The 15994-nt window shown below is 32.7% G+C and overlaps 1 protein-coding gene across 1 annotated transcript in view; it reads left to right on the top strand.

Annotated features, from left to right (window-relative positions):
• Positions 1–239: 239 nt before the first annotated feature.
• LOC146993835 (uncharacterized) overlaps positions 240–15994 on the top strand; it is a 41190-nt gene continuing 25435 nt past the window's right edge. Inside the window, exon 1 of the mRNA XM_085826569.1 lies at positions 240–3629. Within this exon, the coding sequence (XP_085682695.1) occupies positions 1191–2408 (1218 nt within the window). The 5' untranslated portion in view covers positions 240–1190 and the 3' untranslated portion in view covers positions 2409–3629. The remainder of the gene's footprint in view (positions 3630–15994) is intronic.

Genomic DNA, 15994 nt, shown 5'->3' with positions numbered 1-15994 from the left:
TACAATAAATAGTGTCTCACAGGTGTGTTTGTGTAGTGAGTGTGTTTGGTAAATGCTACCACTACCACACACCACACAAAAGTAGATTTATAATTAAAAAATTCTCGCGCAGAACATTATAAACCTACCATTTCAACTCAGTTAAAACTTCATTTAAGTTTTCTTTAAATACGAAGCTATAGCATACTTATAACTTGTTTTTAAGGAAAGACGTAACCAATATTACGTCATAAAAAGGCGTGTCCAAGCATAAGAGAAGTAAACACAGCATCGACTGATGCAGCCTATTCTGCGATTTAGCCCTTTAACTAAAGTTTACGTCATGCTGAAGTGTGATTCATACTGTGTAGTATTCATAGCTTAAAAGCCGATTATTTTTTTCCGTGTAAGCTTTAAGAGTTGTTACTAAATTTCTAACGTGACATGTAACTTCTTCAAGCTGTAAATCATTGGGTAGCTACTGTACAAAAATTTCAGATAGTTGTAACGTACCATATGTGACCCAGTTTTACAAATTCCTGTTTAAACATGTATATGGGATCGAGCAGGAAGTGTAATTTTTGTGAACTATAAGAAATTAATTTTCAATTAAACATTGTTGCAAATCAAGGCATTCTTAAGGTGTCCTAATAGCAAGCAGCTGATACGTCACATGAATAATTTGTGTAGATCCTTTTACAAAGAAAAATGCGTATTTACATGAGACATTAAATGCTAAAATAAACCAACTTAAAACTACTTTTACCGAAATTTCTGTTTAGCAGCCAGTTTCACATTCCTTCAGAGGAGGAAATTCATCATGAGATACGTAGCAAGTTATATTAAGAATGTCAATTACAGTTATCAATACAATGCAGAAATTGCATGCTTTAGGAGGAGGATTTTCTAGGTTCATGGTATGTAACAAGGTAACAAATCATATTCAAGAGGTAATATTTAAGACAATACATGCATATCCATACTGAACACAAACCTCGTATTTATGAAATTTGTACGATGTCATTTAGTCATAAAACTACTTTAAAGATGCAAATGATAATTCACATTGCAGAGAAAGCTCTTAGATGCGAGGTATGTAGACATTTAGTTAAAAGACTAATTCAGACAATCATCTGCTTATTCACACAGGAGAAAAACCCCATATATGTGAAGTATTTAAGAAATCATTAATTAAAAAGTTCAGTTTAAACATGTATGTGCTTACTCACGCAAGAGAGAAACCTTATATATGTGAAATATGTAAGAAGACATTTCGCCAGAAGGGTAATTTAAACATCCATATGCTTATTCACACAAGAGAGAAACCTTATATGTGTGAAGTATGTAAGAAGTCCTTTAGTCAGAACTCTGCTTTGAAGACCCATATGCTTATTCACACAGGAGAGAAACCTCATGTGTGCGAATTATGTAAGAACTCATTTAGTCAGAAGAGTGCTTTAAACTACCATATGCTTATTCACATAGGAGAGAAACCTCATGTTTGTGAAGTATGTAAGAAATCCTTTAGTCTGAAGTCTACATTAAGCAGCCATATGCTTATTCACACAGGAGAGAAACCTCATGTGTGTGAAGTATGTAAGAAGTCATTTAAACAGAAAGAGGTTTTAAACATGCATATGCGTACTCACACGGGAGAGAAACCTTATGTGTGTGAATTATGTAAGAAATCCTTTAGTCAGAAGTCTACATTAAGCAGCCATATGCTTATTCACACAGGAGAGAAACCTCATGTGTGTGAAGTATGTCAGAAGTCATTTAAATGGAAAGGGGTTTTAAACCAGCATATGCGTACTCACACGGGAGAGAAACCTTACGTGTGTGAAGTATGTAATAGGTCATTCAGTCTGAAGATTAAGTTAAACATTCATGCACTTATTCACACAGGAGAGAAACCTCATGTATGTGAAGTATGTAAGAAGTCCTTTAGTCAGAAGTGTCATCTAAGCAGGCATATGCTTATTCACACAGGAGAGAAACCTTATGTGTGTGAGGTATGTAAGAAATCATATAAACAAAAGGGTGAATTAAACAAGCATATGCTTAGCCACAGAGGAGAGAAACCTCATCTGTGTGAAGTATGTAAGAAGTCCTTTAGTCAGAAGTCTTATTTAAGCAGCCATATGCTTATTCATACAGGAGAGAAACCTCATATGTGTGAAGTATGTAAAAAGTCATTTAGTCTGAAGAGTAATTTAAACACTCATGCACGTATTCACACAGACGAGAAACCTAATGTGTGTGAAGTATGCACGAAGTCATTTATACAAAAGGGTTATTTAAAGAAGCATATGCTTAGTCACATAGGAGAGAAACCTCATGTGTGTGAAGTCTGTAAGAAGTCATTTAATCAGAAGAGTAGTTTAAACACTCATATACGTATTCACTCAGCAGAGAAGACTTGTGTATAAAGTATGGATAAATTCATTTTTAATAAAGGATTATTAAAATATGCATATCGACAGAAGAGGGAAATCTGTCATGTATACAAGAATTCATTTCGACAGCAAAATAATTCGAAAAAATATGTGTTGATCTAAGCACATGAGAAGCCTTTTGTCTTTTGAGGAGATGTTAAATTAGTATCAACATTTTATTTATCAATGTAGTAAAGATTTGTGTAGACCTCAAAAGAAATCTCATTTTTTGCGGTCAAGTCAGTTTGAATCACAATAGTTATTATTAATTGATGGGAAAATTCTTCTTAATAAAAGAGCTATTTAGTGGCAGAGTTTTAGATTTAAAGGTAAACTGGGTGCTGCAGATACTGTGGAGAGTTTTTTTTAATTGTCATTTGATATAAATAAATCATAATCTAATTATTTTTTTTAAAAAGTAAAAAACTACCTTTATGCAAGTTTAACTTAATTGCATTTTTAACTAATGCTGACTTGAAGCTACATTTGCTTATCTATCCTACCTTAAAAACTCTAAAACTGTTTTGCTGACCTTGATTGAAAGAGCTGGTATTGTTGTTTTGTTCAGGATCTGCCATGATGTGTTTTGTGTTTCTTTCACCTTTTCGGAATTTTGAATTTTTGACCATGAATATCACTTTTCACAGATTTTTGTAGCACTCATATTCAGTGTTACATCTGTTACCTAGCAAAATTCACTGTGGTGATGATATGATTGTTACCAATTTGACATACTTCTGAGATGCAATTCTGAAGCAGGGCGAAATGCTTCATCCCATTATGTGTATTGTAACTTGTATCTTCTTTGTGCTGAAGACATTTCAGAGTTTATCAATCAAAGCTATTGAATTAATGATAGAGATGCATTTCTTTTCCTTTAATGAAATAATATATTAGGTGATTTCTTTATTGTGTTAAAATACTAAAGAACTACAGTCAGACAGTTCCATTTTTTTACGTATTTTTTATCCAATTAAATCTATTATCAGGAAATATTCTCAGTATGACTATCCAGCTGCAATATCAAATGTCTCGAATGTATAACATTCTAAAAGCAGTACATGGTTTCACATTATACTGATAAAATGGAAATGAGGTCTTGTAAGATAAAATTCTTTCAAATCCTGGACATACCAAGTAGAGAAGTTCCATGTGTGTAAAGTACCTAAGAAGACATTTGAAAAAATGAATCAGTATTGTGGTATTTCTATGCAGGTAAGAAACTCAAATATAGTACATATATATTCAGAAACTGGGTAGAAGTTAACAGTTGGATGCCCCTTGTTTTTTTTTTTTTTTTTTTTTTTTTTTTGGCGATTCCTTTTAAATGCTAAGATTGGTGCCAGGAAGGCACAATTTTAAGATGGTCGCTACACAAAACCAAAATAAGAAGTCGAAGAATTGCACAAACCTGATGTCCATGTACATATCGTTCTATTTTCACTTAAAAGAATATTGGTGTATTGCACAAACTAGGCATTGTTCACTGCCTTAGCTTTGTCCATGTACACATTGATCTATTTTCATTTACAAAAATCAGGAAGCTAAAACAAAGTTAAAACTATCATGGTAAACAGAAATGGGTTTTCATGGCCAAAATTGAACAAAATTTGTTGCTCATCAGAGGGCACCCAATTCTACACTAGAGCTAGAAACTTCTATGTGCTTTATGCAGTGTTGAAAGAAACTTGGGTTTATCTTTGGATTATGGTAACTTGGGAATTTTTTGGCGTAAATTTGGCGACCGACCTTGCTACAGTAACCTGCTAGTTTTTGTTTGGATGCCATTTTGTTTTTATGAAGTAAAGGCTTTTTTTTTTTAACTCAACATTTTTTTTCAACAATCTGCTAGCCGAATTACGCTTATGTTAAAACTTTTATGGAACAAAAGTGCTTAATCATGATGAAGATTAGGTGCGAAATTGGGAGAAAGGGCAGAATCACCCACTGCTTGCCGCGTTTTTAAGAATTGCACATACACAGTATCATCCGTGTACACATCTGCCTATTTTCACTTAAAAAAAAACATCCCAGAATTGCACAAAAATGGCATTTCACACACTCTTGGGTTGATCTTTACAATATGGTAACTGGTAGTTTGGCGACATTTTGGAGGCGATAAAGGTTACTACCTGGGACTTTGGTAATAATGTGAGCAGTACTCAGTTCCGATTACGCATTATTTTGTGTGAGGGAAATGAGAGATCATGGGATATGCCATGTGATATTAATGGACGAATTACGGTTCTTTAATCGGAAAAAATCTGGAAATTTTGTATTTGGCTTTATTCTGTGTTATGTGAAACAGTGTTCGTGAATTTTTGGATCCCATGGCCGTAACTAAAGTGAATTCGAAATGGGTATTTAGTGGTATTGAAAAAGGTAGTAATAAATGTTTCTTTAAGGTTGTGCGAGATAGAAATAAAGATGTTTTATTAAGTTATTTATTTTACCTGGTACCTTGCTGTGAAATATAAGTATGATTTTAAAGATCCTGAAACAGAAAGAAGAAAAGTTTATCGGACACGTAATCAAGATTCTGAAGAAGATTAGGTAAGTTAGTATTTTTAATTATTTGAGGATATTATTTTTATGCATTGTTCTAAATGTAAGGTGGAAGTAAAGGAATTTGGTATTATTGGGAAAATTGTTATTAGCAATGATTTAGTTTAAAGTAATTAGGATTGTAAGGTAATTTTTATTAATTTAATGTATGTGCTCATTTATATTTTAAGTAGTGTTTTTGAATTTAATTATATTTTAATTAAATGATAGTTATTTTGTGAATTTTATATTTGTAGGAATTTGGTATACGTTTAAGTTGAAGTAAACGTGCATGGAAATAATTTAAATATTTGATACTAAGTATTTGTAATGCTTGCGGTTTGAATTCGTTGGTGACGTGTATAATGTAATAGATGATTTAGAGGTAAAAGTTTTTGGATATTTTATTTATTTTATATGTGGAAATGTTAATTACTTTTTCACGATCAGGTAATTTCATATATGTTCTTTTTACCGGGTTTAAAGATTCAGAAAATTGTCATGTATTTTCGTGAAATTTTTCTAATTTATGAGAAAAAAGCAGTGTACATGGATATAGTGAAGAGTGTGCGCAATGCCATTTTTGTGCAATTCTGGGATGTTTTTTTAAGTAAAAATAAGTCGACGTGTACATGGTTTAGTGATATTTTAATTAAATGATAGTTATTTTGTGAATTTTATGTTTGTAGGAATTTGGTATACGTTTTAGTTGAAGTAAACGTGGATGGAAATAATTTAAATATTTGACACTAAGTATTTGTAATGCTTGTGGTATGAATTCGTTGGTGACGTTTATAATATAATAGATGATTTAGAGGTAAAAGTTTTTGGATATTTTATTTATTTTATATGTGGAAAAGTTCATATTTGGAAAAGGTAAATACTTTTTCGCGATCAGGTAATTTCATATATGTTCTTTTTACCGAGTTTAAAGATTGAGAAAATTGTCATTTATTTTCGTGAAATTTTTCTAATTTATGAGAAAAAAGCAGTGTACATGGATATAGTGAAGAGTGTGCGCAATGCCATTTTTGTGCAATTCTGGGATGTTTTTTTAAGTAAAAATAAGTCGACGTGTACATGGTTTATGTGTATGTGTTATTTTGAAAAACGCGTAAAGAGTATGGTATTGTGCACTTTTTCCCAATTTTGCAGTGAATATTTGTCATGATTAAGCAGTTTTGTTAGATAAAATTTCTAGCATAAGTGTAATTCGGCTAGTAGATTGTTGGAAGAAGTGTTCAGTAGATAAAAATAAAAGAAATATGTCTTTACTTCGTGAAGACAAAATGGCAGCCGGGAAAAAAAAAAAAAATAGAGGGTTTCTGTAGGAGAGTTGGTCGCCAAATTTTCGCCAAGAAAACGCCAAGTTACCATAATGTAAAGATCAACCCACTCTTGACTTTATCCATGTACACTGCTAAGGTCTTAGCTAGTAACCTTTATCACCTTACCAAAACGTTGCCAAACTACCTCTCACCATATTCCAAAGATTAGCTGAAACTTGATTTTTAATTTGCAAGAATGCACACTTTATAAGCATAAACATGTGTTTACAAGTTTAAAAAAAAAAAATCTTTTTCACTTGTGACTGTCTCATTGTTCTTGGCAAAAATCATCATTATAAGCATCTCAAGCATAAAAAAGAAAGTGTCTTAAATGGTTCCCATAATAATGCAACTTTGGAAATGAATAGAAACTAGTGATATATAGCACTTTGCCACCATTTTTATGATTTTAATTTAAGGAAAACCTTTTTCTGGAATCTAAGATGTGCTTGTAAAGCAGGACTCTCATAGAAATTTGCTGTGTTACTTTAAAATTTTATTTCATAGAATTTATTGAAATAACTTTGCTGTTTTTCAACCTGTTTATTTAAAAAAACGTATTTTTTTTTATAAAATTATAATCATAAATGCTGTTTTATAGTTTATTTACTCTTAAGGGTAAAATGGTAAAAAGTACTGAAATTATGAAGATATTAAATTAAAATTTTTTTCAATATAAATATATCAAATTTTATATTTTAAATGTTTTCCCCCCTTGATGTTAATTAATATATGTGTTTAATGGAAGTATGAGAGGAATTTTGTAAATGCTTCAGTTTCTTTCTTTCTTTTTTTTTTTTTTTTTTTTTTTTTTTTTTTTAAATATTTAGCACTTCAAGCATAGATATTTTAATATTTAGTCAGTAACTTCTTAAATTTATGCATGTAAGTTTTTGTTGCACAGGCATAAGACATTTTTCATGATATGCTCATGAATTGAATGTAAAAAATACCTACACAGCATGCATCTAATTCAGCATTCTGTGCAACTTTGTAAGCATAAAGTAAGATGCAACTCTTTAGATATAAATATTAGGTATTCATCAGGTATTGGGATCAGATTCAGAAATGTATGCATACATACATAAATTTCTGAATCCTGTCCCAGTAACAGAAAAGGGGAACCAAATATTAACTAAAATAGCATTAGTCTCCTTTATGTCGTTAATGCTGAAACATTTCCCTTGCTTTTAACTGCACACATCTCATTTGTGATATTGCATTTTTTCTTGTCAAGGTCACCAGTGGCTAATCAGCAGGGTTCTAAGCATACTTTCAGCAGAAAGTACATGATATTGAGCATAAATGTGTGAAATGTTTCGGTAGAAGTTTACAATTGGGTGCCTCTTGTTTATTGGAGATTCTTTTTTGACGCCAAAATCGGCACCAGGAAGGCATAATTTCAAGATGGCCTCTACACAAAACCAAAATAAGAAGTCAAAGAATTGCACAAGATCTGTGTCCATGTACACATCGATCTGTTTTTACTTAAAAAAACATCCTAGAATTACACAAACTAGGCATTGCGCACTCCTTTAAATATGTCCATGTACACATCAATCTATTTTCATTTAAATAAAAATCGGGAAGCTAAAACAAAGTTAAAACTATCGTGGTAACCAGAAGTGAGGTTTCATCGCCAAAATTTTTTTAAAAAATGTCGCCAATCAAAGGGGCACCCAATTCTACACTACAGCCAATGTTTCTTCTTAAAGATGTTATTTGGCAAAAGCAGTGTGACATAAAGCATATGGAATTTATATTTATGCCAGAAAAGAAAAAAGAACATGATATTAAGCATAACATTAGCAGAAAATAATGATGTTAAAAATGTATAAGTCTCATTTAGCTCATTAAACATGCAACTTAGTGCATATGCACTAAAGCTAGGGGGAAGAAAATTAAGTGTATGTAAATGAAATTTGCCTTGTTAAACATAATATTTAATACAGTTCAGAGTCCGAAATCCGGACCTCAAAATTACCAACAACATTTACTTGTAGGCTTTACGCATGTGCATTTGATTTCCCCCTCCGCACATAATAAAACATATGGAGAGTCTCAATTCTTATTTTCACTTCGACACAAAATAAAATACCTTCATATTAAAGAAGCAATCATTTTAGCATAAATCTGTATGATACGCAGCAACGGAACCAAATTACGGCTACAGTAATTTGGCTAATTACTGTGGTAGCCGTAATTTGGCTCCATTGCTGTGTATCTGCTTGGCATACATCTCGAACCTAAACATTCTACATAGATACTTCGTTGATCTGATGCCAACCAAAACATGACAACTTGAGTAATGACTCATGTAGTGATGCATACATTTTTTTGTGTTATTAATTGAATAATAAAGGAAGGTGGTAACCTTTTATTTTGACATTATGCGTGGCAATTTTTACAGATTTAAGTTAAATGAGCTAAAATATGCTGATGGAGGAAAATTTACCAAAAATTCTTTCCATATGCTAAAAATAGATATTGTTGATCATAGACCCAAAAATTATATTTAGGACTATTTAAATTAAGAAACAACGGATTTGTTATTCACGTAAACCCATAACCAGTGGCAGGACTCGTATGGCCGCATCGAGTCGCAGAATTTAGGACCCACAGAGACTGCATCACGCGGTAAGATACCTAGCTCAGGTCCTCAATAAGGTATATGTATGTCATAATAAAAGCACAAGGAAAAGACGGAACACTGTAGATCGGTAATCTAAAGAACTTGGCAGTTGAGGCAGTTTTAATTTCATTTTTATTTCCAATTGACACTATGTGGCCACAGATGATTTGGCACTCTAGTCGTGCCTTTCCACAGAAGATTTACATTTTTAATATTGTTGGGATAGAAAGCAAGCCAGCGAAATTACATCTTAGCACAGTAGAGAGCAAAAGCTGAAGTGCGTAGTTATGAAAGATGGAAGCACGCGAAGAGAAAAGTTTTGGTTTGCAATTCGGTGATTGGTCGTCAAGAGGCATCTGGTATTAACGGTTACGTAAGATCGCATGATTAATTTGAATGACGCAATGCAGATAAGTTATTACGATTTTAGAATAGAGAGGAAGAATTAATGTTTATAGTTATATTATAATTCTGATTCATACATTTTTATCTTACATATTCCCCCCTTCAAAAAGAAAAAGGTGTAGCGACAGAGAAGCCTTTTTAAAGAGAAAGAGTTAAAACACTAGCAAATGTAAAAAATAAATAAATAAATAAAAAAAATAATTAAATCATAAAATTTTTGTCCTGTAAAGTATTTAAAAAAATTTATAAATATAAATTTTTTTAAATAAATTTTTAAATTTTAGAGTCCTATTGAATTTTTCAGCATTTCAGTCCAAAAGTCTTTTTGTTTGAGTGTTCACATAATCATAATTCTTCAGGGAAGGTTCTTGTTATTACAGAATATCACAAAAACTTTTATATAATCATTTCTTATAATTAAATGTAAGGCACATAAATATTTATGATACTGATTTCTATACTGATAAATTATAATTTACATTAGATTTTCAGAATTTATGGTTTCACCGTTATCATCTTTCATTTACAATTCCTTTATTTTACCATACTGGAAGGCCTCACAATACTTCTAAACAAACATATCCATCAATAGGGCTGTCCTCTTGAGCTAACCAGTGTGTTCTATGCACTGGTGGCCCAGGGTGCCTAGACAGTTACTTGAAAAGGCCTCCGTTCCTTGCATTAAGGTAACTGGCCTTTGAGAACTGCACTAATACATTCCATAATAAAAAAATATAATAATAATAATATAAAAAATTTACATGCATTCATAAAATGAGAGCCTCCAACATTATCTTGCATGAAGAGGGTAAGAGGAACAACTGTACAGAGGTAATTACAGGCCTCTGTTGAAGGAACCAGTACTCCCTCGACATACACTATACTTAACATGCAATCACCCATAAATTTAACATGCATTTACCATAATTTCATATTACGTATCTGTAATAATTTCACTTATTTTTTACACCTACTTCATTTTTAGAATAATTATAAAATTCGTATTCAAAATTCTCAACAAAATTTCAAAAACATAAAAACTTATCTTAATATCCTTCCCTATGAGTAATTTAAGTAGCTTAAAATTAATTACTTAATTTGCTCACACATAATTATGAAAAATTAGAAAAATTAATGAACAAGAATTTCAGATTTTCTCAAAACAAATTGCAGAAATTTTAACCAAAGTTGAAATGAAAACTATAGAATTCGCAGCCTATTAAATGATTTAGTTCCTGAGTTAGATTCACACGAGTGTAACAATTTTGAGCTGTTGAAAAAGCAGAAGCACAAATAATTTTCTGTCGCACATACTTGCAAACACTAATTCAGATCGACCTTGAACCCACTGTAATGCTTAATTCCTAAACGGTAATTCACTGATGATTTCCTTTTCACTAGCATTCGAACTTCTCAATTTATTGAGAGGTTACTTTCAATCTGTAAACACTACGCGTGATTATTTTTTTGAAGCACTTGCAAAACACGACAGCAGAAGAATGATCTGTTATTTTTTAAACACTGAAAAAACAAATTTGATGATTCACTTCTGATCTGTTATTTTTTAAACACTGAAAAAACAAATTTGATGATTCACTTCTTTCACATTATCTTGCATTTATCACAAAATGATGATTTGAAGAGCTGAATTAAATTTTCCATTGAGGTTTCAGGCTGCAGGAAACTATCCTTACCGGCTTAATTGTCATAATAAAAGCACAAGGAAAAGATGGAACACTGTAGATCAATATATGGGAATATGGCCTGTATATGTAGGAATTTATTTATTCAGAACTTTGATAAGCCTTAAGCATGTGCAAAAAATAGACATAAGTATAATAAATAACTAAAGTAATGCAATTCAGGCTTAATTGTCTCAGTGTGCGATAGAACCAAGATAAAATTTAAGGGAATAACTTGCCGTTAGTTGCCAAGCTCATGATGCATTGCCAAATATGTATAGTGAAGGATAGATAAATTTGATGATGATAGCCTCTTTTAAAGGTTTTCGGATATTGCAAACAAGGTGAAATTTTCCAGTTAGCAGATTTTCTAAACAAATGCGGAGAAGCGGTAATGGTAAAAGTATAGTTTAGGGTACAAACTATTCTTATAGTTTAGGTACAAACTATCGTGTTACTATTTTTCAGTGTGTGGAGTGTGCAAGTTGCTCAGTTCGGTCTTTTCCTCATTTGGTGTAGGATCAAGAAATGAAAAGAGTTCAAAAATTATTACAGGGGGTTTCATCAGATGAACATTCTATAGCAGAAGAATTAGAAGATTCACATAATGAAGATATATTTAGTGATCATGAGTCTGAATCAGAAGAAGAGTGCGACTTTTTAGAAGACATTTCTCGTGATCAAACTATTTTATAGGAAAGGATAAAAGTTAGCTCCAATGAGAGATTTTTTTCAAAATTTTGTCAAGAATGGACAGAAATTATACCATGTAGGGAAATAGGTGACTTTTAACGAAAAGCTACAACCTTTTCGAGGACGATGCTCCTTTCGGCAGTATATACCTAAGAAACCTGCAAGATATGGTATAAAGATATTTGCTATGGTTGATTCTAGAACCTTCTATGCTTTCAACATGGAAATTTACGCATGTCAGCAGCCAGATGGGCCGTACAAGAAAGTCATCAGTTCTAGTGAAATAGCAAAGCGCATCCTAGCTCCATTATACAAATCTGGAAGAAATTTTACTATGGACACTTGGTATACCAGTTATGAATTGGCCAATTTCTTACAGAAAATGATTTGATGATCCACAAAAAAAATATAATACAGGAGATGTTACATGTACTCAAGACAAAACAACAGAAAATCAAAAACTATATGCAGGAAGTGTAAAAAAACATATGTCGAGAGCATTGTGAAATGGATGCTTCATGTATATATCGCAAAATATCTAATGCTTCTTGAGTCTAATTGATTTCAGTGAAAAAAAATTATATATTTGTTATTAATTTTAAAATTAGCATTATTTTAAATAATAAGTGTTGCAATTAATATAGAATGCATTTTTTTACTGAATTGTAATAATATGTTTAATTTGTACGTCATTTAATTGCTTGGGGTGTGTTGACACCCCATGCGCGTTCTTGCGTTACATAATACAGCGCGCGTCCTCCCAGGTTAAAGCTCTTTTCCCCTTTCGCTCCAAATCATACAGAAACTTCAAATTAGTCTTACTACATTCTGCCATTCTACTGTCTAAAGAATCAAACAAACACAGGTACTATTCCGTTTTGAGGACCGTAAAAAAATTGCATCGAAAATGTATGCGCCAAATCTAGCAAATGCTGCCATTTAATAGCGCGCCAAATCTAGCGTACGCGCTGATTTCAGATTGCGTAACTTTATATAGTTCTATATTTCTAAAGACGCCACTGAAATACTAGTTTAATTTTTAAATCTTTTTTTAATATCCTATGGATTTAACAATTTGGGAATTGCCCATGACGAAAAGGCTGCAATAGAATTTTGGGTAAAGTGCAGAATAACCCACCGTTTGACGCGTTTTTAAGAATTGCACATACTCGGTATCCATGTACACATCGACCTATTTTCACTTTAAAAATATCCCAGAATTGCACAAAAATGGCATTGCGCACACCCTTGACTTTATCTATGTACACATCGACCTATTTTCACTTAAAAAGTAAAAGAAAATTGACAAAAATCCAATTGTTTTTACCCTTGTAAAAAGCGGCAAACAAATAAGTGGGCGATTCTGCACTTTACCAAGAATTTTTTCAAAGAAAAGGCATGATTCATTATAGAAAATTATGTTTGAACAACCAACGAGATGAAACTATGCTTGAGCGATAACTCGGTAGCGAAATAGCGATGCAAGCATCCATTCAGTTATGTTTAGCAATGTTTACATAAATTATAATAATGATTTGAAATAGTTATTTACTCTTATGCTTCCATTCTGTCATGTTTAGCCTTTTTTATGTAAATTATAAAAATAAAAAAGTATTATATGAAATTAACCTTTCATCTAAATTAAAACATCAATCATCTTAGATGGTTCTTTACTATTATACTTACCTTTTTGCATTAGGGTTGCCGCATTTATATTTGGCAGCACTGGCATCAACAACAGTTTGGCGATTTTTTACAGCCCTCAAAACCGAATAATACCCAAACACACCACAAAAACGCTTACAAAACATCCCATGATTCAAAATTTCCCAGAATCATGCACCCGATTATGTCACAATAGGGTTTCCATAACATTCAACTACTCAGGCTACCTTAAATGAAACAACAACTTGGCGATAAATCAAACAACAATTTCGCCATAATACAAGGGGTACCTTAAAGTCTACTCTACCCAGAAAAACTTCTTTCTTATCATCTTCATTTATTACCGCTTCTCCAGGGTAGAGTAGACTTTAAGGTACCCTTTGTATTATGGCGAAGTTGTTGTTTGATGTATCGCGAAGTTGTTGTTTCATTTATGGTAGCCTGAGTAGTTGAATGTTATGGAAACCCTATTTGACGTAATCGGGTGCATGGTTCTGGGAAATTTTGAATCATGGGATGTTTTGTAAACGTTTTTGTGGTGTGTGTTAAAACTGTTTAGATGGATTTGAATGGGTTTGTAGGAAGAAAGGCTCAGATGGTCACTATGTGAAGCGTTCGATCAGAAAGAGTACCTGGTTTGAAAAAAGTCATTTGAGTATGATTGATATTTTGATTGTTACGTGGCTCTGGGTGTGCGAAGCGAACTCGAAAATCATGGTAAGTGAATATTTGCTTTCGGTAGTGCTTAAATGTATAACATGTTTGGGTAGAGTAGACTTTAAGGTATCCCTTGTATTATGGCAAAGTTGTTGTTTGATTTATCGTCAAGTTCTTGCTTGATTTATCGCCAAGTTGTTGTTTCATTTATGGTAGCCTGAGTAGTTGATTGGTATGGATACCCTATTGTGACGTAATCGGGCGCATGATTCTGGGAAATTTTGAATCATGGGATGTTTTGTAAGCGTTTTTGTGGTGTGTGTTGGTTTGATTCTTTAGACAGTAGAATGGCCGAATGTAGTAAGATTAGTTTGAAGTTTCTGTACGATTTGGAGCAAAGGGGAAAAGAGATTTAATTGACTGGTGTGTAAACGAAGGTTTACTTAGTAGCCATTGTAAGTGTCCTGTATGTAGGAAGGATATGCGTCTAATCGAACGTAAAAACCGTTTAAATGGATTTGAATGGGTTTGTAGGAAGAAAGAAGGTTCAGATGGTCACTATGTGAAGCGTTCGATCAGCAAGAGTAACTGGTTTGAAAAAAGTCTTTTGAGTATGATTAATATTTTGATTTGTGCCACAGACTAAAGGCGAAGGAACTTTTAAATAGGGTAAGTGAATATTTGCTTTTGGTAGTGCTTAAATGTATAACATGTTTTTCCTTTTTTATGTTACTTTATTGTTTGGTTTAAAATGTATTTTATTGAGATTATGTATTTTTTGTTTGCCCATACTGTAGAATTTGGGGCTCCTTTGACATTTTAAGCAAAAATATATTGATGTGTACATGGACAAAATAAAGGGAGTGTGCAATGCAAGTTTGTGCAATTCTGGGATTTTTTTAAGTGAAAATAGTTCAACGTGTACATGGATAAAATTGAAAAAGTGCACAATGCTATTTTTGTGCAATTCGGGGATTTTTTTTTTAAAGTGAAAATAGGTTGACGTGTACATGGATAAAGTCAAAGGAGTGCAGAGTGCCATTTTTGTGCAATTCATGGATTTTTTTTTTTAAGTGAAAATAAGTCAATATATACATGGATACTGAGTTTGTGCAATTGTTTGTCTTGTTATTTTCGCTATGTGTAGTGGCGATTTTTGTCACAAAAATTTCCGCTTTGCAAGCCAAAATAACGAGTCAAAGAATTGCACAAAATTGGTATCCATGTACCGCCAAAAATCGCCAAGGGGTACCCTAAACTATACTTTTACCACATGTTTTTCCTTTTTTATGTTATTTTATTGTTTGGTTTAAAATGTATTTTATTCCGATTATGTATTTTTTGTTTGCCTATATTGTAGACTTTGGTGCTCCTTTGACTTTTTAAGTGAAAATATATCGATGTGTACATAAGCAAAGTAAAGGGAGTGCGCAATGGAAGTTTGAGCAATTCTGGGATTTTTTTTAAGTGAAAATATGTCGATGTATAGATGGATAAAGTTAAAAGAGTGCGCAATGCCATTTTTGTGCAATTTGGGGATTTTTTTTTTTTAAGTGAGAATCGGTTGACGTGTACATGGATAAAGTCAATGAAGTGCGCAATGCCATTTTTGTGCAATTTGGGGTTTTTTTTTAAGTGAAAATAAGTCGATGTGTGCATGGATACTCAGTTTGTGCAATTGTTTGTCTTGTTATTTTGGCTTTATGTAGAGTAGATTTTTGGCGCAAAAATCGCCGCTTCGCAAGCCAAAATAACGAGTCAAAGAATTGCACGGCCCACCAGCAGCCGAGCGGTAAAGTCGCTGAACACTGGTAGTTCGGTCCGAGGTTCGAATCCCGCGAACGGGCTGGCTGCATGGGAGTTTTCGTGGTTTTCCCCATGTGTAACGTGTATACCAACCAGTTTCCCTTAGAAAGTCCTCCGCGAAGGCGTCCCTCCCCTTAGGCAGATAGCCCTAGTGTGCTTTGCCATAAT

The sequence above is a fragment of the Stegodyphus dumicola genome, chromosome 11, assembly GCF_044657685.1.
Source record: "Stegodyphus dumicola isolate Sdum_Otavi_A_Nest chromosome 11, ASM4465768v1".
Lineage (NCBI taxonomy): Eukaryota > Metazoa > Arthropoda > Arachnida > Araneae > Eresidae > Stegodyphus > Stegodyphus dumicola.
Note: the sequence above shows the minus strand (reverse complement) of the source record. Positions and strands in the feature narration are given on the sequence as shown.